General features: G+C 39.2%; 1 protein-coding gene across 6 annotated transcripts in view; it reads right to left on the bottom strand.

Annotated features, from left to right (window-relative positions):
* The window catches only part of INTS7 (integrator complex subunit 7), a 41,041-nt gene extending 15,587 nt beyond the window's left edge, over nucleotides 1-25,454 (bottom strand). For 2 of the 6 annotated variants that reach the window (XR_014317256.1, XR_014317257.1), the window contains exons 1-20: nucleotides 25,355-25,454; nucleotides 25,149-25,278; nucleotides 24,574-24,720; nucleotides 23,872-24,009; nucleotides 23,327-23,373; nucleotides 22,622-22,821; nucleotides 21,077-21,199; nucleotides 18,557-18,674; nucleotides 17,715-17,849; nucleotides 17,065-17,162; nucleotides 16,154-16,393; nucleotides 15,409-15,546; nucleotides 14,267-14,473; nucleotides 10,963-11,157; nucleotides 10,145-10,248; nucleotides 9,674-9,742; nucleotides 8,407-8,539; nucleotides 7,004-7,102; nucleotides 5,972-6,157; nucleotides 4,147-5,072 (exon numbers count right to left, since the gene is read on the bottom strand). Coding sequence is in view for 4 of the 6 variants with exons in the window: in XM_082757608.1 (XP_082613734.1) it covers nucleotides 4,785-5,072; nucleotides 5,972-6,157; nucleotides 7,004-7,102; nucleotides 8,407-8,539; nucleotides 9,674-9,742; nucleotides 10,145-10,248; nucleotides 10,963-11,157; nucleotides 14,267-14,473; nucleotides 15,409-15,546; nucleotides 16,154-16,393; nucleotides 17,065-17,162; nucleotides 17,715-17,849; nucleotides 18,557-18,674; nucleotides 21,077-21,199; nucleotides 22,622-22,821; nucleotides 23,327-23,373; nucleotides 23,872-24,009; nucleotides 24,574-24,720; nucleotides 25,149-25,278; nucleotides 25,355-25,451 (2,892 nt within the window). In the remaining 2 variants the exon portion in view is untranslated. Of the gene's footprint in view, nucleotides 1-527; nucleotides 5,073-5,971; nucleotides 6,158-7,003; nucleotides 7,103-8,406; nucleotides 8,540-9,023; nucleotides 9,191-9,673; nucleotides 9,743-10,144; nucleotides 10,249-10,962; nucleotides 11,158-14,266; nucleotides 14,474-15,408; nucleotides 15,547-16,153; nucleotides 16,394-17,064; nucleotides 17,163-17,714; nucleotides 17,850-18,556; nucleotides 18,675-21,076; nucleotides 21,200-22,621; nucleotides 22,822-23,326; nucleotides 23,374-23,871; nucleotides 24,010-24,573; nucleotides 24,721-25,148; nucleotides 25,279-25,354 lie in introns of those variants that run through there. The other 4 variants (XM_082757607.1, XM_082757608.1, XM_082757606.1 and 1 more) reach the window with 4 other exon arrangements.
* Between the last annotated feature and the right edge of the window lie 172 nt (nucleotides 25,455-25,626).

Genomic DNA, 25,626 nt, shown 5'->3' with positions numbered 1-25,626 from the left:
ATACTAATCCTCCTGGCCCAATCCAGCTTGAAAGACAACAGGAATTTCACCAGCCTAAAGATTACTACTACATCCTCTTGCATTTCATATATACCTATTCCACAACCCACACCCCAAACCACTGATCACAGATTTACTATTTAAATCTACACATATTTCTAGTTTATTTAGCAAGAACAGACCTTGTCTGAAAACCTTAGGTGACAATTAATAGTCACGGTAGCCAGGTGTAGTAATACATCTGGTTCCATGTGCAGGGACACCTCCCACCAGGCCAGGCTGCCCGAAGCCCCATCCAGCCTGGCCTTGAGCACCTCCAGGGATGGGGCATCCACAGCTTCTCTGGGCAGCCTGTGCCAGGGCCTCACTACCTCTGAGGGAAGAATTTCTTCCTAATATCTAATCCAAACCTACCCTTTTTTAGTTTAAAGCTGTTACCCCTTGTCCTATCACTACATGCCCTTGTAAGAAGTCTCTCTCTGTCCTTCTAGAAGAAGCAGCCCCCCTTTAGGCACAGGAAGGCCACTGTAAGGTCTCCCCAGAGTCTTCTCTTCTCCAGGCTAAACAACCCCAACTCCCTCAGCCTGTCCTCATAGGAGAGGTGCTCCAGTCCTCTGAGCATCTTTGTGGTCCACCTCTGGACTTGTTCCAACAGGTCCCTGTCCCTGTGCTGGGGGCTCCAGAGCTGAATGCAGCACTGCAGGTGGGGTCTCACAAGAGGGGGAGAATCCCCTCCCTCGCCCTGCTGGCCACGCTGCTTTTGATGAAGCACAGACACAGTTGGCTTTCTGGGCTGCAAGCACACGCTGCCAGTTCACGTTCCTTGTCTTGCACCCTCCCTTCAGGCACTCATATACATAGCACTCCTGACTGGGGCATTCAGCATAGAGCTCTACAGCTACTGTACTTTCTATACATATTAATAGCCCACAAATGTTCATATTAACATCATTTAAAAGAGATGTTAAGAATACAATGTAATTCTTTCAGATCTTACCCATTCCTTTTATATATAAATTTGTGGTATCAGTAAAGAAATTCACTTTAAAATTGATGCCTATATTTAAAGGACCATTAAACTTGCTTCTAGACCTGCCTAACTCCCGTAGAGTTTCAGAGGATTTAAATTCAAGATATACATACACTTATTATCAAATTAAAACAAACAAAAAACCACCTTAGCTAAATTAAGGCATTTCAATCCTCAGGTCAAATGAGTGCATATTCAAGGAGAAAGAAAAGGGAAGTCCGAGATGCGAATTTCAGGGAAACATTTATGAAGAACATTCAAGTCACTCAAGTGATCTTGGAAGATTATACTCTAAACCCTGGAGAAAGTTATAATTTTAAATGGGAAAAACTCCTTTCCTACCTCTTGTAAGGATCTGCATTGGCTTGAGCAAGAGATTGGCTGAGCATCTAACACTTTCTGATATGCCTGAGCACAGGTTCGCAAGAATGTGTTTTCTCCAGCTTTAAAGATTTTCTCCACATCTGAGAAAGTCTGGTTACATCATCCCCGGGGAAGTCAGCTTAAATTCTAGCCCCTGATTACTATTGGCTTAATGCAGGACTGCATGGATTCACTTGAATCCTTGGATTATGAATGTTTCCAAACTCATCTGAGTTTGATAACCAGCTTCACCCCTCCCCAGCCCAAGAATTTATCAAAGCTAGATGAAAATGTATAGTAATTATAAAGACTAAATAATGACATAGCTAGCATTTGCCTGCATAAACTCTTCAGTTTGAACTCTTAGCAGCAGGCTCAAGACCAACGACTAGCCACTGAATTTCCTACTTTTGCCAGTGAGTGAGAGACCTGAACCATCTGCCATTATGAGTGTGCAGTAGCCATAGTGATCAAGTTACTGCTTTGTTTATTGAGAAATGTTACGGAGATTTAACTTGGGCCCATATCACAGAAGTACTTTATAGAAGATAATGCGACAAAGGATCAAGTATGGGCACCAGAAACAGGAGTCAAGCAAGATAACCTCTCTATTTCTATTAATAGTAAAGGATCACATTTACCCTTGATAGTTTCAACAGCTTTCTGTACATTGCTGCAGCTCTAACAACCTTCCTCACTTCTTGTCGGGTATTTTGAGTCATTAATTTCTATGAGAAAATTTGGTTGCTGTTTGCCAATTGTATTACGCCCTGTGTTAGGAATAAAAATACATATAAAAACAAAAACACAGCCAAAATCAACCTCAGTATAAAACTGACATAACCTAAAACACTGCATTTGCTTAAATGGCAGTTTAGTAACAGGTTCAGGGTCCTGCTTGATCAGCACGCACATCTAACCTGCAAAGTGGCCAGCAGCAGACTTATCCTTAGTAATTTGTCAGAAATTCACATACTTGTCCAGAAAGCCACCTTATAGAAGTTAATTTCTAATAAGTAGTACTTGGTACTTTCCAGAAGACATTACCCCTCTATTCCCAAGCTCCCATACCTAGCGTTCAGATTTCAGGTATTATTTATTGGCTCCAGAGTTGACACGAGTCCTTGAAGTTCTGAATGCCTCTCAGATCAGGCAAACAAATTCGTTTGGAGAAGGATTTTTTTTTTTTTTTTTTTTTTAAATTGTAGCAAGGTTAATCTTACTGGCTTGAAGACAATTAAGGCTCAACCAGAGAAAGCCTTGACCTGGCCCAAGTTTATTCTGCTAACCTTCTCATAAGCTCAGCTATGCACCCTGAATAGCATATGATTTATGAGAAAAGTCTGCTTCCAAATGTGGGAATTTCATTTTGTTTCTAAGCTGGTTTAGAATGCAGCCATCACAGGTTTCGAGCAACATATCAGTCAATAACAGAGCAAGAAACATTCTCCATGCAGTATGAAAAATTGCTTAACTTTTTAGGCTGGAGCTTTTTGCTTTTTTTTTTTTCTCCTCTCTTCTGTGTTACTATATGAAGGGTTTTGTGCCTAAGAAAATGACCTGGGACTTTAATGAAAAAACAACCAGCTACAAATAGTTCAGGTCTCCAATATGACAGGCTGCATGTGCAATGGGTGAATCATCTCTTTCTGGACCTTATAAGCTATTTGTAGTTATAGGCATGCGTATGCATGCACGCATGTATTATATATGTATGCACACACAAAATTAACTACATAACCATTGACGTGGGGACAGAAAACACCGCTTTCTTTAGACATCTTGAAGGGCTACAGTAGCTTGCCTCCTGCACAAAATGAAAATCTAATTTAAGAAAGACACTTGTTTTTTTCAACAATTCTGTAATCTTCCAACACTTCTTGCATCCCATCGTCTTTTCTGTTTAGGATCTGACTAAAGTATTATGAAATCTTCCATGATCACTTCCAACTTTTTTTTCCCCTGTTAGTCTCAAGCCAAGAGGAAGAAAGTTGACTTCTTAAGCAACTGTTAAGGGAAGCCACAGTGAAAATGATTCTTCATCCAGTGAAGCTAAAGAAACCTAGGTTTGTAATAATTAATAACTGCACTCTCTGCATATAAAGCAAGAAGAATCTGCAAGCTCTAGTCAGCTTTTACAGTGAAATTAACTTGAAGAAATAACAGGAATTCACTTACAAAACAATGGAAATTTCTACTCCAATGACAAGGATTACACCATTTGTAAGTTGTGATGTCTCTAAGAAGTGCCATCTTTCCTCCTCCCCAATTCAAGTGGGAGAGTTTCTTGCAGTGATAAGCAAAGCTAATTTATTAGGACCAGGTGAGCAACTTGTTATGTGATCCTTGTTACGTGGTCTGGGAGTCCAGACACAGGCAGAGTTCAACCCTTTAATGTTTCAAAGGAAGCATGAAAACTATGTATGAGTCAACATATTTCCAAAATGATTCTGAATCAATTTCTAGTATTGGCCTCCTTTTTCTTTCCCCCATGTTATCCTGTTAAACTAACAATTAGGATTATTAAATCACTCAAAGAGTACACAAGACTACAGAGCTTAGACATATAAATTTCCTTTTTTAAAAACAAAGCAGTTAAAAGAACGAACAACTTGCAAGTTAATTTCCTGTTAAAGAACAAACAAACAAAAAAAACACCTCAGAACCAAAGCCTTATGAAATTCATATACATGAAGGTAAAAACATCACAGTAATCTTTGCTATGTCATCTGAGAAACAGTTATTGTTCCCACCTGTAAAATCCTGCTTCTTGTAAGACTCCCCTGACAGCAGTCTTCTTCCTTTGTAACAACCAGGTATGAGGAGTACACTGCAACTTTCTTTCATATGCATGCATCAAATAGTGCTGATGAATTGTGGTAATACAAATACATGAGCTGAATACTGAGAGTTGCTATTAAAACATCAAAAGAAAGACCTCTGGATATTCCTGACAATTCTTTCACATTAAAAACAAAAAACACCACCTTGGTATGACACTCAATTCTGTATTAACTAGCTGAAGTTTTTGCTGATGTCCTAACATTAGAAATAATGTGCTAAAAACAAAAACAAAAAAACATTAAGTATAGAAAGTACCAGTGAAACAGCTCGTATGGTGTCCCCTGCTATCAAAGTTCATGGAGCCTGCTGCAGCAGGTTTGTAAACAGGAGTGAAGAGATCACAGAGAAGGTCTAATATTAAGCACAACTCCAAGTTTGAATTGATCCCTCTGCTGAATCAAGTTCAAATTTATTGTAGATAATCAACCTAAAAAGCAACAAATTGGCATCTGAGATTTAACCTTCTAGAAAAAAGTATACACCTTTCAAAAAAAACATAGAAGAAAAACTGTCATACCACTGACCACAAAAGAGTCACTTCTAGGAATTAAAACCGTGAGTATGCTGTTCTTTGTTGTTGCTGCTGTGATGATGATTGTCCTTGCTGTTGCTGAAGACGAACTTGCTGGGAGTATGGATCCTCAAGAGACTTAACAAAAATAGTTGTTTTAGGCCCCGTTTTCCAAACAATACCATTTGAATCTATTACAGAGGACTCTACTGTGATGTTATGGGTACCAAGTATCACGAAGTTTAACAGAAACTGAGTGCTGAAGTAGTCGTTGTGTGGTTCCACCCTCTGCTCCATTTCATTGCTCATATTGTCAATAGGAATCTGAGAACACACGAAAGGTTTAAACGTCATTTTATATAACCTCTTAAAATATGTTTTTTGTTCTCTGTTTGAAAGACAGGAGGGGAAAAAAACAAACCTTTGTCCTCAGTTTTCCAAGACCAATGCACATGTGTGCTTGAGTCAGTTTTGACATAGTTTTCATTGACAAATATAATTTTCTTTTTTCTAATATCTATCAACAATTTTTTTTTTTTTTTTTTTTTTTTTTTAACATCTATCAACAACAATGCAGCTAACACCAAGTCTCCCCTACCTCCCCAGGGTTCTGGTTTTCACAGAGTAATGCACATCAGACAAACAGTACACACTTCCTGGTCCTATTTTAGAAGCAACTACCTCCCTTAACCCCCAAAATCCCCAAACCGACCAAAACAGACCTTTCATTAAACACTGTTAGCAGAACCTTCAGGCATGCAATCTTTGATAAAACTGTTCACTTGAATTTAACAGGCATCTTCTCAGATGCTATTTTATTTGGACAGTCTGTCTTTCTGATTTCCATACTCAAAAAAAATCCTTAATATGAGGACAAAAGTTCTAGAGACTAAGCAGCAGAGAACAATTTGTTCCTGACTTTCTTCCCTCCAGAGTTTCCCTTGATATATAGGTAGACTGAATTTCCCTCATCTGAAGCAAATTTCTAATGACTGGGTCCAAACAGTCTCTTCAGCATGGAAGAAAAGTTGTTACTAAAAAGCTGCAGCAAGCATAGAAATCCCAAATCCCTTCCAAGCACTATGATCAGCAACCACTGGTACTTGAGTGTCAGGAGTGAGAGGATTAGAGAAGAACCCGTTAATTTCAACCAGAGGCAAACAAAGAGCAGGGAAATAGAGCAAGAAAGCTTAAGATTCCTCCTGGCCATATTATACCCATACCTTATAGTCCTGTCCAGATTTGCTTTGCAGCACTGAAGATACATTTAGACAGACTGACTGGATTTTACGGAAAAGGCCTGGTTTAGACCCATGCTGAACCACTCCTTCCACCTTTAAGGCCAATTGCTGATTGTTCTGTACTGCAATAGGTTCTGCTGGGTTCCTTGGAGATGGGGATAGAGCAAGCTGAAACACAAGATGACAGACAAATATGTAATCCTATGCCTCTTGGAAAACAAAAACAATTTCAGGATGAAATGGAACATCATCTTATAGTAAAATTTCAAAGAGGGATTTGGTAGAGAAACCAGCAGATGTAAACACAGAATTTGTATCAGTGATTACTATAAAAATTTAGTAAGCACCATCAGCAATATCAGGCATGGTCTTTGCAACTCTTTCTTTAAACACCTTCAAAATGAGTAAAAGTCTTCTAGAAAACATCCACAAGTAAGCTCTTAAGTACACGAAGCTAAGCATAGAAGTAAAAAGCTGTAAGAATAGATAATACAGACATATATCTTAAGGCTTTCACTTTTCCCAGAAAAAGGACCATTTGAGTTAAAAATACAAAATCCACTCAACCCCCCACTCCTGAAGGTGTCATATAGTCATTCTTATTCAGTCAACCGATAAATATAACAGTTTTATTTCAAGATAATAAATCTTGCTTTTTGAAGGAAAAGGCAAAACAATACAGGCTTATAAAGGCTGCCTTTCCATAGAACATATTTAGTTCTGCAGATGCAGAGTCAAGAAAAATTGCAGTCAGATTTTATTTTAAGATCCTGCAATTAAAGAACTCAATCCTATTTGGTTGATTAAGTCACAGCCTAGTGGTTCTTAACGATTACATACTATTATTCAAGTTATGACATACATATTAAGATATTCCTAACTACAGTACACACCTGGGTTTGACTGTTAAGTACTTTCACTAAAGATATTGAAGCTTTGTGCCTTCAGAAAGGCTTTTCTCATGAAGTAAAGACTATAAAGAGAAACTTTAGGCCATATTTGAGCAGTACTTACCTTAATGCTTGTAGACTGCAGTTTTTGAAAGAAGTACCTTTGAAAAGAAAGGGGTACCTTCAACAAGGCAATGACAGCACTGCACAGACAAGCTGTATGCTGTAAGAAACAGAAAGAAATCAAATGAGATTAAATATTTCATAGAATATGGAAAAGATGCACTCACGGTAATGAAACTGCAGTGATTTCCACTAAAAGTCAGAAATACATTGACATAATCATACGATTACAGCCACCACAATGAGAGTGACTACATTCAGCCTCTGCTTATGTTCTCTCCTTTATGAAGGTTTTCTGCTCACGATAGAACAAGGAGACCAAGAAAAAGAAAAATGCAAATTATTTCAGTCCTAGCATTAGTCAGCAGCTTAAAACACTCATGCACAAAACTCTGACACTCAAACTCTCTAAAATAAATTGTAATCCCCCCACAGCAAACAAGACTGGCACCTTCCACAACTTGATATGGTGCAATAATATAAGTTTTAAGCCTTTTATCCACTCTTCCTTCCCTTACTGCATTGTACTATCCTTCTTGTTCAGAAGAGTGAAGTGGTAGTGAAACCACTGAGCTTAGCTGGCACAGAGACACAATTAAGTTAACAGGGTTTACCTTAGCTACACTTTACACAACTCTTTTTTTTTTTTATATGCAATTTGGAATTGGTAAGGACTGTTGAATTTAGAAGAAAGGCAAATAGATGCCAGCCATAACAAAGGAGCTACCCTGTTTCCATCAACATGCACTTCAGTTTTACGATGTTCAGTAACAGTAAGAGACAGCACTATATTAACACTGTAAAGGAGTATGTTATCAGCTCACTGTTTACATTCAGCAAGCTTTACATTGTGTTCTCTGATGACCTGCACTGATAAGAGAAACACTATACTCCAGCAACTTAGTATTAACTGCCAACAGCTCAGAAACTGAAGCTGGGCTAGTGCTGGACCCTCCAGCACTGTGTGTGGTGGGGGAAGAACTCCTTCATGACAGCATCGTGAGTAAACAGACCACGCTTCACTATTTGAATGTGGGTGTCATTAGAGATCTGTCAGAGACTTGATGTTACTTTTAGGTATTGTGACATTTATCAACATCTGCCATATTCTTAGCACCAGAATTTTAAAAGCATTGTTTTGATCAGGCCAATAAGGTTATAGGTATTTTAGCAGATTTTTTTTTTTCAAGTATTAGAGTATATCCTTAGGGACCAGGTTCTGTGTGCCACTAACTGCTTATGTTAACTAACTAAAGTGTGCTCTTTAATTTCTTGACCTCCATGGAGATATGCATACACACACACAGATATATATATATCTGTGTGTGTGCGTGCATGTATATGTGGAGCTGATGGGTTTTTGGAACCTTCATCTACAGAAAATACATTTAAACTATTACTTGCCAAGTAAGACACAGGAGCATACTTCCTGTTGAGGGATTCCACTTCTTCTAGTACACGATTAAATACAGACATCATTCTTCTTTCATATTCACTCTCAACATGTGCTGTTCCATTTGAAGTGTATTCCTGGAAACTAGAAAATAAAACATTTTGTTGTACCTAATATATTTTCTTCATCCTAATCTAGGGTGCTCAATCCCAATCAGACCATTTCTGTTACAACTTAAAGTCCATTAAGAAATAAACAGTGTAAACACTTCGGCAGACAGATTTATTATTTTTCTACTCTAAGACTTTGCACTTTACATTTAAACCCTTTCTTAACTATAGCTTATCCACCATGTTGTGTCTTCCCCCTTTCTCACATGAAGCAGTTACAGGTCTAAAAAGACTCAACACACTTATTTCCCCTAGCTTTTATTTAAGCCTGCAGCGTTTACAATGTTTTAAAAAGCCTCACAAGTCAAAGAAAAGGGAGAATGCCAGTCAGAGTTAAGAATAAATCTGGAAACTCTTAATCTCATGTTCTGAATAGAATTCTGTCTCCTAAACACCTACCTTTTTGAAGTCCACAGCTTCATACTTGTAAGAAGTATGATTAATGCATCTTCTGAACAATGCTTAGTTCATAATAAGTAGGACAGTCATTTGGGGTGTCCAGTTTTATTTCAACTTAGAAGAATCACGCATTTATAAAGATATTAATCTACATTATCTTCCCTTCAATCTCTGACTCAGAGTTCAAAAGAGTGATTCAATTCATAGTTGCTTCAACATAATTTTGCTGGCGCATATGAGTCCACAGTTTAAAAAAAAAATAAAAGAGTTAAAAGTACTGGATTTACATTAGAAAGCTTAAACTAATCTAACATGTCTAACATGTCCTTCATGTCTGAAGGAAACTAACATATACCTACTTTTTGCACTTACAATTCTGCGCGAATTCTCACAATTCTAACACAGAATGACACATACTAAAATACATGGCCAGAGATTAAAAGCTGTTTATTTTAATCGAAGTCTATATTTAAGATGAGTGCAATATAGCTCACAAGAGCAAAATAAATAATAAAAAGCAGAATCTGAAACACAGTCTCTATACTGCCAGATCTAGCCCAGTAATAACAGGTATCCTCGAGCCTACCCTGAGTAAAATCACAAGGGTCCACTGGGAAACTTTCTGAACATTCCTTGAATTCCTAGACTTAAAGCCCCAAGGATTTAGAAACAAAAAGCAAAAGAATAGGAAGTTAACTATCAAACCTACTTTGCAGATTCTGGATCCAAAATCAGAGCTTCAATCGCATGCGAAATCAACAGACAGCTCTGCTGTTGTCTGATATTAACAATAAGGAGTTAAGAGACTTACAAACTTGGGTTCCTAAAACAAGAAATGCCGTAGTATTTACTGGCTTTTTTTCTTACTTCTCTAGTTTTCATGAAGTAATCCTATCACTGTTCCTTTAGGAAAGAGAGCAAACAGTACCAAATTCCAAGTTTTATACTTGGCAGTTGCAAGTTTTGAGTCATAACTTTTTCAGAAACTTATTCCAAACGATAGCACAGCAGTACCCATTTCCAAATGGATTTAAAAAAAAAAAAAAAAAGGGTATCCGATTTTTAGGTAAACTGCTTCAAAATGGCTTTGTGCCAGCTTTCATAGAAGAAAGGACTGTTAACCTTCATGCTGTCTGCATGAGAAGACAAGAGGACTAACTCTGAGCTTTTAAAAGGATACAGTTCTACATTCCTTAGAGTTGCTGAGTCTGCATCGAAAGATGATTGATAGAGATCCCCATACCGTGCAGCCAGGTTTCGGAACTCTTCCATTGATAGTTTCATCTACGGAGAAAAGTTACCAGTCAAAAAAAAAAAATCATACATCCAGAAAACCACTATACTAACATACACAACTGAAGGAGTAAGACAACATTCAGGCAGATATAGGAAGTTTTTGCTTCTTCACACAGATAAAAATCACCAGAGTGACAGAGTATTATCCATGCTTTATACAGGTATTTTTCCTGTAACAAAACACAAACATATCCTTTTTTGGGTTAAAAGCAAAAAACATGAACAACCTCCACTCTCCCCCACTGACAAACCAAACTGCTCTGTCTTTCAAAGACTACCCACTGATTCCTTCTTGCAGGCTACATGCATTTAGAAACCCGCTGCTTTGGTATTCGGTATGGTACCAAGCTGCTTGCCAACACTCACCAGGAAGAATTACAGTGCGAGCCTTAAATGTGTATTTTTACTTTTAACTAATATAATCACAGTATCTGATGTGTTTCAAAGCAAGGTGGAAAGGTCTTGCTGCAATTTTGAGTGTATTGCCTGGGTTACTGCCTGCATATTCTTGGAAACTGTGTGCACAAATGTGGAAAAACATGCTCTGCTTCCCTACAGTTATAGGGGAAAACGAAGGCCTACTGTTCAGTCACACTTTTCACAGATGCTTTTCAATTCTTTCATCTGGTATCTCTGCTGAGAAACAAAATTCACACCAGTTATAAAAGTAACTACACTGAAGAGTGGAACAAGAATACATGCCTGGTTAGAGATGCGTCCACACCGTTGGAGATCGTTTCCTGATGTCATAGCAATTGTTGTGGCAATAGCTGGTGGTGGACTTGTTTTTAGGCTGTTGCAGGTACAAATAAGTTGAGAAAAAGCTTGCAGAAGGTCAATCCTGAGTTTCACAAATCCACACTGAAAGCTCAGAGGATTAAGTGGTGTACTAGCAGCCTGAAACACAGTAATAGGAATGTTGGCAATCTGGGTCAAAAGCAAACATGGTAAAATAACTTTGCAATGTCACTGAACTGTCTCATCAGACAACTGAACTCTCCAGGTCAGTACCAAAAGCTGTTTTTCAAAACCACAATTAACGGATTTGCTCGATGTAAATCATGCTGAATATTAAGGCCACGGAAGTTTACAGAATTATTAAGCTGTACTTCAAGTGTATCATCCTTGTACCAAGTGTGACTTGAGCAGCTACAGTACTATTAGGGCACCTATTTCCTAAAGGCCAAGCCTTTAGACTTCAAATGACTAGTCCAGATAGTCCCTGCCCTAAGGGAGGACACAGTTTGCCTTCTGATTCACAGAGGACTGAAAAAGTGATTCTCTGCATGAGCCACTGGCTAAAAAACTGGCTAAAGATACCTGCACCAAAAAGGAATAATCAACTTTGATTTTCTTGGAATTGTGAAATGGACAGGAACAAAGGCACTGAACCTTGCATCTGATGAAGACAGGGACAGTTCAGTGACAACCAAGAAGTGTAAACAACAGAACCCCAGGAGGAAAATGCTGCTATTTTTTAGAAATTATGTCTCTATCAAATTCTGTTCCTTAAGAGCTTATCTGTCTCGGAGAAGCATCCATGACAGCTTAAGAAAGCTAGGAGGGGGCAAATTGCAGCACTCAAAAGATTTGATACTAGTCAGACCAATAATCCATTACTTATTTTTTCTGTTCTGATGGATTTGAGAGGACCACCCTTTTTTCTCTAGCTGAGAGGAAACCTGCCTGCAAAACAAAGCACTAGGACATTCTTTTACACAGAGAATGGATAAATACTGAACTTTTGCATGTCTTACTCAGTGCTTCTCATTTCACAACAGCAGAGGCCACTTCTGGAAGTGAGAAGTTACAACCCTTCTACAATACCTTACCAAGAACTATTTTTTTGTTTTCTGACAGGAAAACAAGTATTTCACAAACATCCCATGTCATCTGAGAACTGGCCTACGATTGACTGAAGTAAGGAAACATCAGCCAACTGCAATCACCTTAAACTATTGGGTTAGATTTCAACCAAAGAAAATGTCTTAAGCAAGACTCAAGCTATTCTCCACTTAAGCTATTCCGCCCCCCTTAGCATTTCACTTTCCCTTCTCCAAGGGCATAACCATCCCCCTGCCTCCACTTTTGAATGGAAGTTGCTCAGTTTATTCTGCAAGGGTAGTCTCAGAAAATCCTCTGAGGAAAAGACCTCACTGTACTGTAATAATTACTCTACAGAGAGCTCATGTTTTTACAGAGTGAAGTCTCAGTACTTTAGATCAGAAAAAAAAAGACATTTTTAGTAGAACAAATCAGTCTTGATTCTTGTAAATGGAAATATAAGCTTGTCTCATTAATATTACAATTTATATTATCTGCTCCCCACATAGCCATGGCCAATAATTGAGTTACAGTTCTTTTTGTGAAAATGACAGAAAGTTCTTTGGCTCAGTTAAGTTCTTCAAATGATGCCGCTTATCAACATATTTGGAGTTAGTGCTACTTAATTATACAAATGCTTTGTTCAAATTCTGTATCTTCTCTGGATTACCAGCAGTGAAAAACAAGCAAAGTTTCCAAAGAGATGAGCGTTCTGTGTAAAAAGGATTAAGTCTTACTTCAAAACCCTTGCTAACAGCACAAGGAAGCACACTGTGAGACAGAGGGGACTGTGGCTGACAGACTTGATGACAACTCCCTGCCCCACACACCTCTCGTCCATAAAGTAATTAGACTTTTTCCCTCAAGGGGAGAAACTCACATGAAAAGACATTCTGCAATTACAGCAATGTAAGAAGGAGGGGTGCACGTATATCAAGAAGGAATTGAGAAATTTCCTGATGAGATCTGATACTGCCTGCATATTTCATCATCGCTAAACTGGGCTGACTGAACATCTGCAACAGATTACCTGGCACAGCGTTTTCTAGCTACAAGGTGGACAACTACACAGGCTTCATCACTTGCACTAATGGTCTGCAGTGCCAATAGTGCTGAGTGATGCTCTACAATGAAACAGAAGCAACAGTAAAGCTGGAGCCAGAGGAAAGAGAGACAGCTAAAATCTTCTGCAGTTAGACTACCATGGGCCCTTTGTGACACTTTGCTCCCCTTTGCAACACTGAGTTATGTAGATGCAAGCAGTGAGCAGCTCCTTTCACAGCTGAGAGACTCAAGCGTGGTGAGAAATTTGTAACAGTGCAAGGAGTCAGCAACAGACAACCAGCAAACAAACAAAAAAATCACAACAACCAAAAAAGACGCACAGCTTCCTCTTCTCTAACCCTCTAAAATCTGCACTCACTCCTGTGGACCACAATTCAGAAGGAAGTGCTTTTCTGAGTGCAATATGCATGGCAACACAGGAAATGAAGTCAGCAGAGGAGATGAGATGAAGACAGAAATTCTTCAACAGAAAAAAAAAATCTAGGGAAAGAGATTAAGTTACTGACCCACAGATTGACCTGTTTCAGCAACAATATTTTCCTGTCTGTATTAAATATAAACATCTAATTAGATGGGTCTCTCCATGTCTTCTAGATGTTAGAGAAATATTGAAGCATGAATTCCTCTTAGTGAATTGGTGTTGCTTTATTGTTAGGATTCCATAGGACCACATTGTTAAATACAAGGCAATGTGAACTCAGTAGGAGGAAGGAGGACAATTCAATCCTCTCAGCATCTCAACAAGCTAGGAACCAATTCAGACAAATTCCCATGCTAAATCATTACAACAGCATTTATTCAGCCAATATAAGGAGTGAAAAATTTCGAGTACTGTAATGTCAAGAAAAAAAAATTTGTCATATCACATGATTTGATCAAGACAGGAAGTCAAGAGGTGGGAAGGCAGAAAAGAGAGATACTAGCTAGTCAGCTTAGCTACAGAACCTTGTCTCTGAAGATACAGTGGGTTAAAACTGGCTTTTCCTTGCAGTCCTCTCAAAAAGAGGCTGGCAGATGTCAGACATCTGCAAAAACTTTTCAGAGGTTTAAGAACAGGAACTAAATGGACCTACAATACACAAAACCACTATCAGCGAAGTAGAAGCTCTGTGCTAACCGTCAGTGATGCTATTCCTTTGTGATATGACTTTAAAGCTTCAGCAATGCAAGAAAGCGCTGAGCTATAGTTGTCCTCTTGCAAACCTGTCAGACACTGCTCTGCATGGGAAAACTCCTTCAAACTGTTCAGCCAGAAGTAGAAGTGTTCTGAGGCCACCTGAGTCAGCAGGCTTTGATACAGCTCTCTGGCCATGTCATGGTTACCCTGTAATGACAATGTTTAGAAGGGATAAGAAAGAAGGCCATGGGTTTTTAAGTAACAAATGCAAATAAGAAGAGTAACATCACCAGAATTAGTCATACTTCAAAAATAAATATAGTGAAACTTCTTTCAATTGTTTGATCATGACAATGCTAACAATAAATAAAACCACAAAGCCTTATTTTATGGAGACACCAGCCTGTATTAACTACAGTATTTATTTATACAGAACAGTAAATTTCTGTATTTGTTTCTTACCTTGTCAAGCCTTTTTTAAAAAAAACAAACAAACAACAAAAAAAAAAAAACACAAACCAACAAAAACCTGAAGACATCTCTTTCATCCTCACAGTAACACTGGGTTTGGAGCTATCAAGATCAGCTCAGAGTTAAAACCAGGAACCCTGACTGATTTACCAAAACAGCACTATGCTCAGTCCTCTCTTCTGCATTATGTACTTTATCTATTTAAAGTTACCTAAGCATTTTGTACTAGGGTTTCTATGCAATTCTAACCCCATCTATGACTTGATGGAAGGGAACAGAAAAACAGTATCTTTTCCTTCCTTTCTTCACACTGAAGAGAAGCACACATCAGGATGGCCTGTATCACCTTCTAAAGAGCAGCTATGCAATGCAGAGTCCACGTGCTCCAAAAAAAGGACATTTTTGAGGCTGTTACCTTCATCCTTCTCAAATACTTCAAAAAGACAAATGGCTAGGAAAACCATCCTGATTGGATGACTGCCCTGAACGGTATATATCTGAATCAGCATTTAAAGGAATTAGGAGAGAACATTATATATTCTCCCCCCCCCCCCCATATTGGTTTCTTCCTTCTGACTCCTATCATTTTCTTTTCTTTTTCCAGATCTAAGAAATCACTAGCATCCTTCCAACTACACCACACACATTTTTCTCTGAATGTTTGCACTTACCATTCTGGAAGCCTGCCTGGCTATCCTGTAAGCTGTCCATCCATTGGAGGCATTCTCAAGCTGCTGTTTGATAACAGTTTTGATTTCTGAAGATAAGGCTTTCTGACTGGAAACAAATATCACTGTGGCAAGAGAAACCTAGTGAAGAGTAGAAGGATGAAGGAAGAAGGGTGGATTCCAGGAACAAAACAAAAAACAAGGAGAAAAAAATATCAAAGAAAAACAACCCAGCCCCATTTCTTAAACTACCAGAAATGGTCTGCTTGATTTTGGACTCAAAACTACAAAGACTTAACATATATTTTAACCAAAGAACTCTTCCCTGTCATATGTCAATCTTAACATTTGGGGTAACTAAACTATTTGTTGTCAATGACATGTATCAGACTACCACATGCAGCTTGAGGTCTGCCATCTTGTTTCCCCTCTAAGCATTATTTGACAGACTATCCCAATACCTTCTATAGCTAGCTTTGTCTAAGCAGTGCCATCTGCTGGCAAATCTAATGGAACACATACGCCAGCATTCAACATCAAAATCACACCTCATAGATAGAGCTGAACTACGCAGTCAAAGCTTAAAAGAAAACCAAAAATAAGGCTATAGGCTGGCACATCAACTTGGGCATACCAAATGGCTTAGACCTCCTTTAAAACAAAAACATAAAATTAAAATAAAATTCCATCTACAGTAGTTTATATAGGCTTTATCCATCAAGGATTGTTCACCAGATGGAGGTCTTACCAAGAGTTCCTGTTTTTTATCTGTGGCAGATCGTCCAATTACTTTGTAGAGGTCCATCAGGTCTCCTAGCATCCCATCTGCTAAGATGGGCAGCTGCATGGCAATAGCTGCCAAACAGTGGCACATGAGGATCCTAGCAGCATCCTGGGCACTGTGCAGCTGGGTCAACAGAGACTCAACCACCGACTGGCTCAGGTGAGGACGGCTCTTGACCAACTTCACCATGCAAGTTAAGGTGATCTGCAATTCACACACATCAATACATACAATGAATATATCTATTTAAAAAATAAAACAAAATCAGATACTTAACTGAAAGCATGACTACAGAAACGCAGAAGAGCTAGTATTTTCAGAATCACATACCACACAGAGATGATATCCTAAGAGTCCAAGTCTCTATCCCTGAGCTCACAGCACAAACATACCACAAATTCAAGAAATGATAAATCTTCTTTCTCTTATCAACCTTTACAGGTAAATAACTAGACTAAATTCCTGGTAGCAGCTTATGAAGTAAAATAATAAAAATAATAGATCATAGGAATATTGTAATCATGTACAAATTGCATCCCCATCTCCAAAAATCAGGGTCATTCCAAAAATTTCTCCATCCTCCACAGACACCTCCATCCCATGCTGAAGTTTGTTTCCTTACAGCTGTTCATCAGAGGGATGCATCTTTTTTCCATTATGACAATCAGCTTACTCTAGAGCTGAGAGAGGTCATGTTACAGTTGCGTACTACCACTCTGAACTCCAGTTACTGGCAAAACACAGAAAAAATTTGTTTTTTCCCCAATATGCTATGCTTCCACTAAAAAAGGATCTGGTGCACATTAGCCCTTCTGCTATACAAACCATTACTGTAACTTACAGCTGTGTTAATGAAAAGACAACAGTAGTGTCACCTTTAAGGTTGCTTGAGCTCCTGGACTGCCATCTTGACTACAAAGAACAAGAAGAGACTCTAAGCCAAAAACTGCATCTTGCTCCAAAGGCAGAAGATCTAAGAAAAAGAAACAGTCAGTCAGCTCCCTGTTACAGTTTCTGATCATAATCAATGTAATACTTGCACTGGTGTTGCAGTGATGATGGATGAGTATTTTCCTAATAATTCTGCCTTACTTTATTTTGATTTCAAACAATTCAATCTCTCAGATAACTATTCACCAGTCACATCAACTGTGACACATGTAGGGTCAACATAACAATTCTAGACTATGCCTTCTAAATGTCACGTTATTCTTTTGCAACAGACTTTGTTCTAAGAGTTTTCAAAGGCCAACAAGAAATTCAGTAGTTTACAACATAGGTAAGACAAGCTTTTATTTAACAGGAGCTCTGCTGCACTTGGTAATTTTCTGTAAGTTAACAGAAGATGGAACCTTACCAACCATTCATAAAATCCTACAAAACTTTTTCTACTAGATTACAGTCCCCATTCTTCCTGACCAGGGTAAAGGATCAGACAGCCTTACAGACAAAACCAGTTAATATGTGTTAAGTGCATAAGCCTGACTGTAAATAGACTCATTTCATCGTCCTTGCTTTCATTTACCTTTTTCCTGACAAGAGGCTGATATATTAGTTAGAATTCTCACTCCATGAGCTGCAATGCCACGGTTATTATGGTAACAGCACTCCTGTGCTAGTTTTACTAAATCAAATGATCTTGCAGTTGTAGCTGCTGTTCCTAAATAAAGAGAAGACAGACAGGACATAAAAGAGCACATTTCTTAATTGTACCACAAATCTTTCAAGTACATTTATGCACGAAATCTGCATTGACCTAGGGTGCTTTTGTTGCTTGTTAAATCATTTATTTTAATTCATATGTTTTCATCCTATCATTTTAACATGTATTCCAATATAAACAAACACAAAAGCCTTTCTTGAATGCAAGTTAGATATACACAAGAGAGTATCCAGGTCTAAAGGTTGATGTTTCAGGAACTATCACCATTTTAAGAATGAGACATCCTGAACCATTTTGAAATGTCTACTCTTTCTCACACCATAAAGCCTCCATGCTTCATTGCTCAGTTTATTCATACTAATAAACCATGCAAATCCATGATTTCAAAGCACCTTAAGCAGAATACAGGTTGACCAGTTAAGAAGCATGCTGTTTCCTTAGTGTATAAATAGAATTTTAAAACCCAGAGGTAAACAAAGTTTATTAGCCACAAAATCCAGAACAGACCATGACTGGGTCTATCGATATATTACTATCCCATATAAGACTACATACAGTGAAAACAGCCTAAATGACCATCAGTGTTTTGGAGGAAAAGTATACTTTAAGAATATGCCACAAAGTGTTTAGTGATTGACCTGTTTACCAGTAGGTAGCCAATCCACCAAAAATGCTTAAGTAATCATCTGATCTAGCTTTCTTACCTGGAGCGCTGCTGAAGTACTGTTTAATGGCAATGGTCCCTGATAACGTGGAGAGAACAGATAGCATGCCCAGTTTCAAACTATCATAAGGGGTGTGAAGAGCAGATTCACACAGCGCCTACAGATTAAGAGAAGGGAGAAGATACAAAGGGAAGGAAGTCCCATGAGCTATCTGTATTAAATATTTAGTTGTACTTGTCTGCGAGAAGTTCTATGAATCAGAATTTTTCCCATTGAAAATACTTATACTGAATTCAGAAGTTAGAACTCATGTCCCGAAGCACTGGTTTTAGTAGATTGAGGATATGGCTTGCTAAAAATTGACAGTGGATCTTGTATGCTAGGAAACACCACTTACAAACCACTTTATTGATTAAAAAGCAGTGACAAAAATATTATCATGTCTCATAGACCAAACATTGCAAAAGCTTTTAGGACAATTCTCTAGTCTATTAGAGCTATATTGAGCATTTTGCCTTAAAACAATCCGCAGGACTGAGGGACAGAGGATACTTGAAATAGTACCTATGCGGAAATCTAGAAGACTTGGCAGGACAGACTGCAGGCTGTAGTCAGTTACCTTTGCAGTCAGTAGGAAGAAATGCACCTTCGGTAACTTCCAGAAAATCATGGTTTAGGACTTGTCCCTTTCCAATCTAGTTACAGTGTAAACAGCCAGGATTACACAGACATGCAGCACTGTAAGAACTCCCCTTTTTCATTTCTATCTCACTAAACACAAGAACTTGTGTCTTCATTGGTAAGTTCTCCTTAGTTAACACATCTGAAGTGCTCAGCAACAGCACCCTTGGACCAAATGCTGCTCTTACACGATAGCATTAAGAAACAGATATGTGCTTATATATAAACAAAAATACATTATGGTCTGAAGCCAACGTCTTGAAAAACACCATGAGAAGGGCATACAACCAAAACAGGCAAAATTGATGGAAAAAATGCCAAAGAATCAAAGCAGGATTTCCCATAGCCCACCTGATAAGCATTAAAGGACAGACACATCTGGAAAATATCTTGACATATATATCCTAATGAACTGCTTTAGCATCAAAGGCATCAGCTTCTAAAACCAAAGTCTGAAAGCCAGTAAAGCCTCCACAGTCTGAAGACAAAGCCTCCTCTCTGACCTACCCAGACCCAAAATGCTAGAAAGTTAACACTGCTGAAACGGTACCAGAAAGAGGTTTTGCCATGAGAAAAAGAGGGTCTGTCCCAGTCCCTGCTGTATAAACATTTATCAAGTTGTTTAAATATATGGGAAAGAGTTGTCCAACTCAAAACGTTAAAACTTCAGAACACAGAAAGATCTCTCATGACCACTGTATGTGGCTCAGCAAGTAGTAATGTGCTGTAGACACTAACCCAGTCACTGGTCTACTTCCAATGACAGCAGAACTGTCTCCTGTGCATTTCAACCAGCAAAAATACTGATTTTAAGACATCGTATAATGATGAAAGCCATGTTACCATGTCCCTCACTTGTACTAAGACAACTACCATCCAGATGTAATGGTATAGAATAACATTTTGAACACAAAGAATTCATAAACCATTAAGCAGTTCCTTACAATTCCTAAGAGAAATAAATTTCTGAGATTAAAACATTATGGAAAATGAACCATTTCACTAAAACAAAAACCTCTACACACTAAATCATCATCTCGTTGTACTGGAGACAAAGAAAAGCATGTGTTATTTCTCATATGACTATTAACAACAGAAGAACTACGTATTTTTTCTGCCCAATTATCTTATACTCCAACAACATATAGCAAAAGTAGCTTTCCAAGAGCACTAAAATCAGATAAGCAGAGCTATAAGCCTCTGTCATTAAGCTTTTGAAATATTTACTTTTCCAATTAGAATCTAATTTAACCTGAAGTTATTTTCTATAGTTATTTCTACCAGAAAAAGAGAAAGGCAAGGGGGGCGAAAGAAATGTAAATGTACAACTGCAATCGAAAGACAGATGCAATCCTATTTCCAATGTAACAATGGTTTCCCCAGATAACGCAGATATGCTACAAACACCTTTTAGGAACTCACTCATACATGAAGAGTCACAAAGACATTACTGAAAATAACCCATTGATTCTTAGTGATAAAATCAAAGTTACTTTTATCTGTTCAAGCATACCTTGCTGGATGACTCGCTTTGACACATGCCACAGCCACAAGACGTTGTGACATGAGGGCATTAATACATGTTCAGTATCACAGCATTAACAAAAACATTCAGCTTCTATGTCTACTATCTTAAATGAGTTTGTCAGGTGCAAAATTTTTTTCTTTACTGCAAAAAGGCCTACTACACATAAGTGCCTTTCCTCAGTTATTATACTTCAGTTGTTCATTAACATTTGGCTAATCTGTCAGATTTTGTCTATATTAAGGATATGGAGAGGCACGTTCTTCCTTCACTTCCAAAAGTATTCTTTTGGAAAGAGTTCTATAACTTATTGCCAAGTTTTGTAATAAACTTTAGCTAAAAAATGCATAAACCTGAATATTTTCTCTTGTCCACGTATGCGGTGTCTTGTTGGCCAACAACTTTAAATCTTGGATTGCAAGCCTCTTCACAGCCTTCCTGGGGTCATTCTTCAAGTACTGCAACAGAAGCTGGACCTATAACAAAGTACATTAATTAAGAGAAAGAGATACTAGAAGGAAGCCTTTTCAAAAGGACTCAAGGAGGAACTTTGGGAATATTCATCTAAAACTACTATGCCCTACATGTCTGTTTGCTTGCTACATGGCAAAGCCTCTATGCAGTCTGTGATTCCATGGCAAGATTTCAGCCAATTCCTGCTATTCTTCTCTCCCTCTCTGCCCATGCACACTGTTTTTCACTGCCCTGCATACCCAAGAAGCCCTGAGAGCTGTTTCAGCTCTTACAGAAATACTGATAAAACATTTCCAAAAACCTCAGTAAACACTTTACATTGTGATGACTATGCTAATAGCAAATATTCCAGGAATGTGACGCTAATTCAGGTGCCTACATAATCTGAATTCAACAGAGACCAGCAGATGGACTATGTATGTATTAGCAGCTACCCAAAAAGCCCAAACAGATTAAAAAGTAAAAAAATAATCACCCACCAGCACATTAAGTATTTATCTCAAATTAACTGAAATGACACGTAACTGTGTCCTTTGTTGCATTAATTTTTTAGAGATTTGGAGATGGAACAACCAGCAAATGGGAGACTGCATGAACATGTTAACCATGGTTTTGCTCTCCAACTCCATTCTGTCTACTCGACTTACATAAGCAGCATAGTCTGCCATATTGCAGAAACACAGCCTAAAACACCATCTTACTGCCATAAAAAAGCACATCACATGTTCTAGTGTTGTTTCAGTTGGCTTAGATTCAGTACTATCTCCGAAATACAGACATCAGCAATTCGAAGCAGTTTCAGACAGATCAATGCTATTAGTCTAACAGTAACAGACACCAGCATTCCGTAGCTGTATGGCATTAAAAGAAGGCCAATAATTTTTTTATGACCACTTTACAAGGATTAGTTAGATGAATCTCAAATGTCGCTGTGTTCAGACTTGCTCTATAAATCACATCCACAAAGCACATTAACAGAACATAGAAGCATCGTATTTTTCCATCACTGCTTTCCCACAACTTGGTTTATAGACCTAAATTATAGCAGACTCAAATTCCTCAGTCCTTCAATAAACTCATTTTTGAATGCACTTTATGCAGTTGAATTATTCATTTCCTTGCATGCAGGGAAGGTGAAAGGCACACCCGCTACCCAAGAGAACATACAGCAGTAAGAAGCGAAGCATGGGTTCTACACGAAAGATGGACGTTTTCTGATTAAAACAAAACAAACAAACCCAAAAAATGACCTGTTTGGTTTCTTAATTCACTTGGTTTCCAAGGAAGATTCTCTATAGTATGTAGTGGCAATCAGCATATCCTTTAATATATTTTCAGCATCATCTAGCATCTGAGGTTTTTTTGGTTTGGTTTTAAATGTGCTTTGTACTTTAATTTGAAGGCATGAATTCAGGAGGAATTACCTGCTTGGGAATGTCAACCAAAGAAGAAGCAGCAAGTAGAGTAAACGTGTGAAGAGTAACGATGACCATCTTGGTAGAAGGATATGACGTTACCAGCTGCTGAAGCAGCTGCCGGGAGCTGGAGGCCAGGCTAGCATCATGATGCATGTGCTGTAGAATAGGGATCAGCTTCAATTTCAAGTCCACAGGTGTGGCTAAACCTGTAACAGGGAACAGAGACATTGCCAGGCTGTTAGTCCATTGTGCTGTCTTTTGGCAGTACTAAGACACACAACGCCCTTGCATTACTATCACCGCTTGATGTGGATTGTGCAGACACCTGCATTAGTTTCAAATAACTCGTCTACTGGCTACCAGCATAACCATAACAGTACCACACACTTTAAGACTGCTTTGGAAAGGTGGCTCCTTGCCTCATTGCAGGTAATACACATATTAACTTATCTGAAGCAACCTGCAATAGCATTATAGAATCTCATTCACCGGACTACAGATGAGCTTTTATTCTTTACCAAAGGGGCATTATGATCACTTGGATTTTAAGAGCCCAATAATGGATTATTTCTCAGCAATTTTAATTCCAAAACTGGAATTATTTGAGGGTAAGGACAACAGTGTTCTGATATCTGATATTTATATATGGATGATAAAGAATTCTCAGAGTAATTAGAGCTTTTCAATTTATCAGTCAATATTTGTATGTACCTTGAATCATCTCACTGATTTTGTTACATATTCCTGCAGCAAAATCCCTGTAGAGAAAATGACAAAGTACTGGGTGAAATAAAAATAAATTGAATATTATTGTTAATAATAAAAATCAACAGAAGTACCAAACCTTGCATTTTAATAATAAAACCTTTTACAAGAGTGCTTGCCCAGTCTTAAGGGGTTTTGGAACTCCTACACATGGGAATGATCAAATGATAAAATGGGAGCTTTTAAATATGCACCAAAGTGACAAGCAGCATTACACATAGTTGCCAACTATAATTTCTGTAAAATAATCCTTGATTAAAGTTTCTCTATTGCCTTGCATTCCTATATTTATGAGCTTTTCATTAGTATTTTAGAAAAAAGGCTTCCTATTAAACTTGATTCAGATTTCCCTACGACACTGTTATTACATATAATTATTATAAACGACTTGGCTGGCACCAGAGGAGAAAATACTAAATTTTGTGAGCAACAGTGTCAATGAAGTTTCCATTCTTTGTAATATGAAAAATGGAGAAGAAACTACATCTTACTTTGATTGTGCAGAAAAGTTGGCAGCAGCAAATATAGCAGCTTCAACTTCCACATTATCATGAGAATCCAAACTCTGACGAATACTGTGATGTGCATTCTTCCTTTCGGGAATAATTGATGCCATACTGCCCAACATCCTACACAAACAGATCACAGTGGGATCAGGAAGCACAATGATTGTCAAGAAATGCAAGATGAAACTGAACAGAAACATGAAAGGACTGCTCAAAAGTTTCAGTTTTTGTGTGTGTTCCTTTCATGTTGATTACAGAAACAAACAAACACTAATGGTAGGCAATGTAAAAGTGTTGGCCTGTCTCACGTTTGTCTTTCAATAAAAACATCAATTATATTTTGGTACCTTTAGCTTGGAAGGAAAAAAGTGATAAGCTTCAAAAATTCTTACAAAACTAAGAGCACACTTTGGCACTAGAAACACAAAGCATTTTTAAGACGCTTTTATGAAAAGGATCTAGGGGTTGTGATTGACAGCAAGCTGAACATGAGCCGACAGTGTGCTCTGGCAGCCAAGAGGGCCAACCGCGTGCTGGGGTGCATCAGCTCTGCTTTCACCTGTATGATAAATGTAGAAGACAACTCCTACACTTCATTCATGGTAGCTGCAGATTTTATTATTGAAGATCAGTAAGCTAATAACGAGCTAGTGTTGAAGTGCATTACGGTCATTTATGCATACGTACCGAAGCGTAATAGCCCGAGCCACTGGATCATTGCTATGAATTACTGAAAAAACCCTCTTCACAAACTCATCCACGTTGAGGATCTTCTCTAGGTGCTTCTCACTCTGCTGGGTAACTTTCAGCACACAGAGCCTCAGGAAGTTGTTTCTATTAGAAGACACGTGCTTATCTTTATCGGGCTGCTTTATAGGGCAAATTCAGAGACTTCAAGTACAAAGTGATACAAATTTATTACTTCTGAGGGTTAATAAAGAAAGGTAAAGTGCATGCTTTAGAAACAGCACGTTGAAGTGGGCACATTTAGGGCACGGCATATGGACAGGATATGGTTTCGTGGCATTGTTAGTGTGACACCTGGGCCCCGTTCTCTTCCGGGTAAGGTAACCCGTTGCCAGCAGCGGAGGGGAAGGGGATGCCGGTGCCCTGCAGGCTTTGGGACCGGGATCCCCCGGAGCAGCCGGGCAGAGATGAAGCCAGAAGGAGCCGCTGCTGCTGCTGCCAGGCGTGCACGGCCCCGCGGCTCGCACCCCAGGGCAGCGCCACGCGTCCCCCTAACCCCGACCACCGCCGCTTACCCGACCCTGAAGACGTCGGCCAGCTTGAGGAAGGCGGAGTTGATGAGGATGGGGAAGGGGTACTTCTGGAACAGCCGCGGGAAGCGCACCACGGCCTCGCACTGCTCGCCCAGCTTCCCGGAGCGCAGGCCTAGCACGAGAGCCACGGTTACGGCACGGGCGGCCCCGCGCCCACCCCCCGGGCAGCGCCTGCCCCCCGCACCCACCCTTGTCGAGCTCCATCAGGGCGGAGTTGGCGTCCAGCTCCTGCTCGCCGTACCCCGCCTCGGCCAGGAACGACTTCCCCCCGCCGCCGCCCGCCATCGCTGCCGGCAGCGCGCATGCGCGCCCGGCCTCCCTCTCCCGCCACCTCCCCCCCTCCCTAATGAATGGGAGGCGGGTGGGTGTGGCCCGCGCCGCCCAATCGCCGCGCGGAGGGGCGTTCCCGCCCGCGCGGCCGCTGCCCAATGAGCGGGGCGGAGGAGGTTTTGGCGCGGCG

Source organism: Aythya marila, assembly GCF_965140915.1.
Source record: "Aythya marila genome assembly, chromosome: 3".
Lineage (NCBI taxonomy): Eukaryota > Metazoa > Chordata > Aves > Anseriformes > Anatidae > Aythya > Aythya marila.
This window is presented reverse-complemented; position numbering and strand designations above follow the sequence as displayed.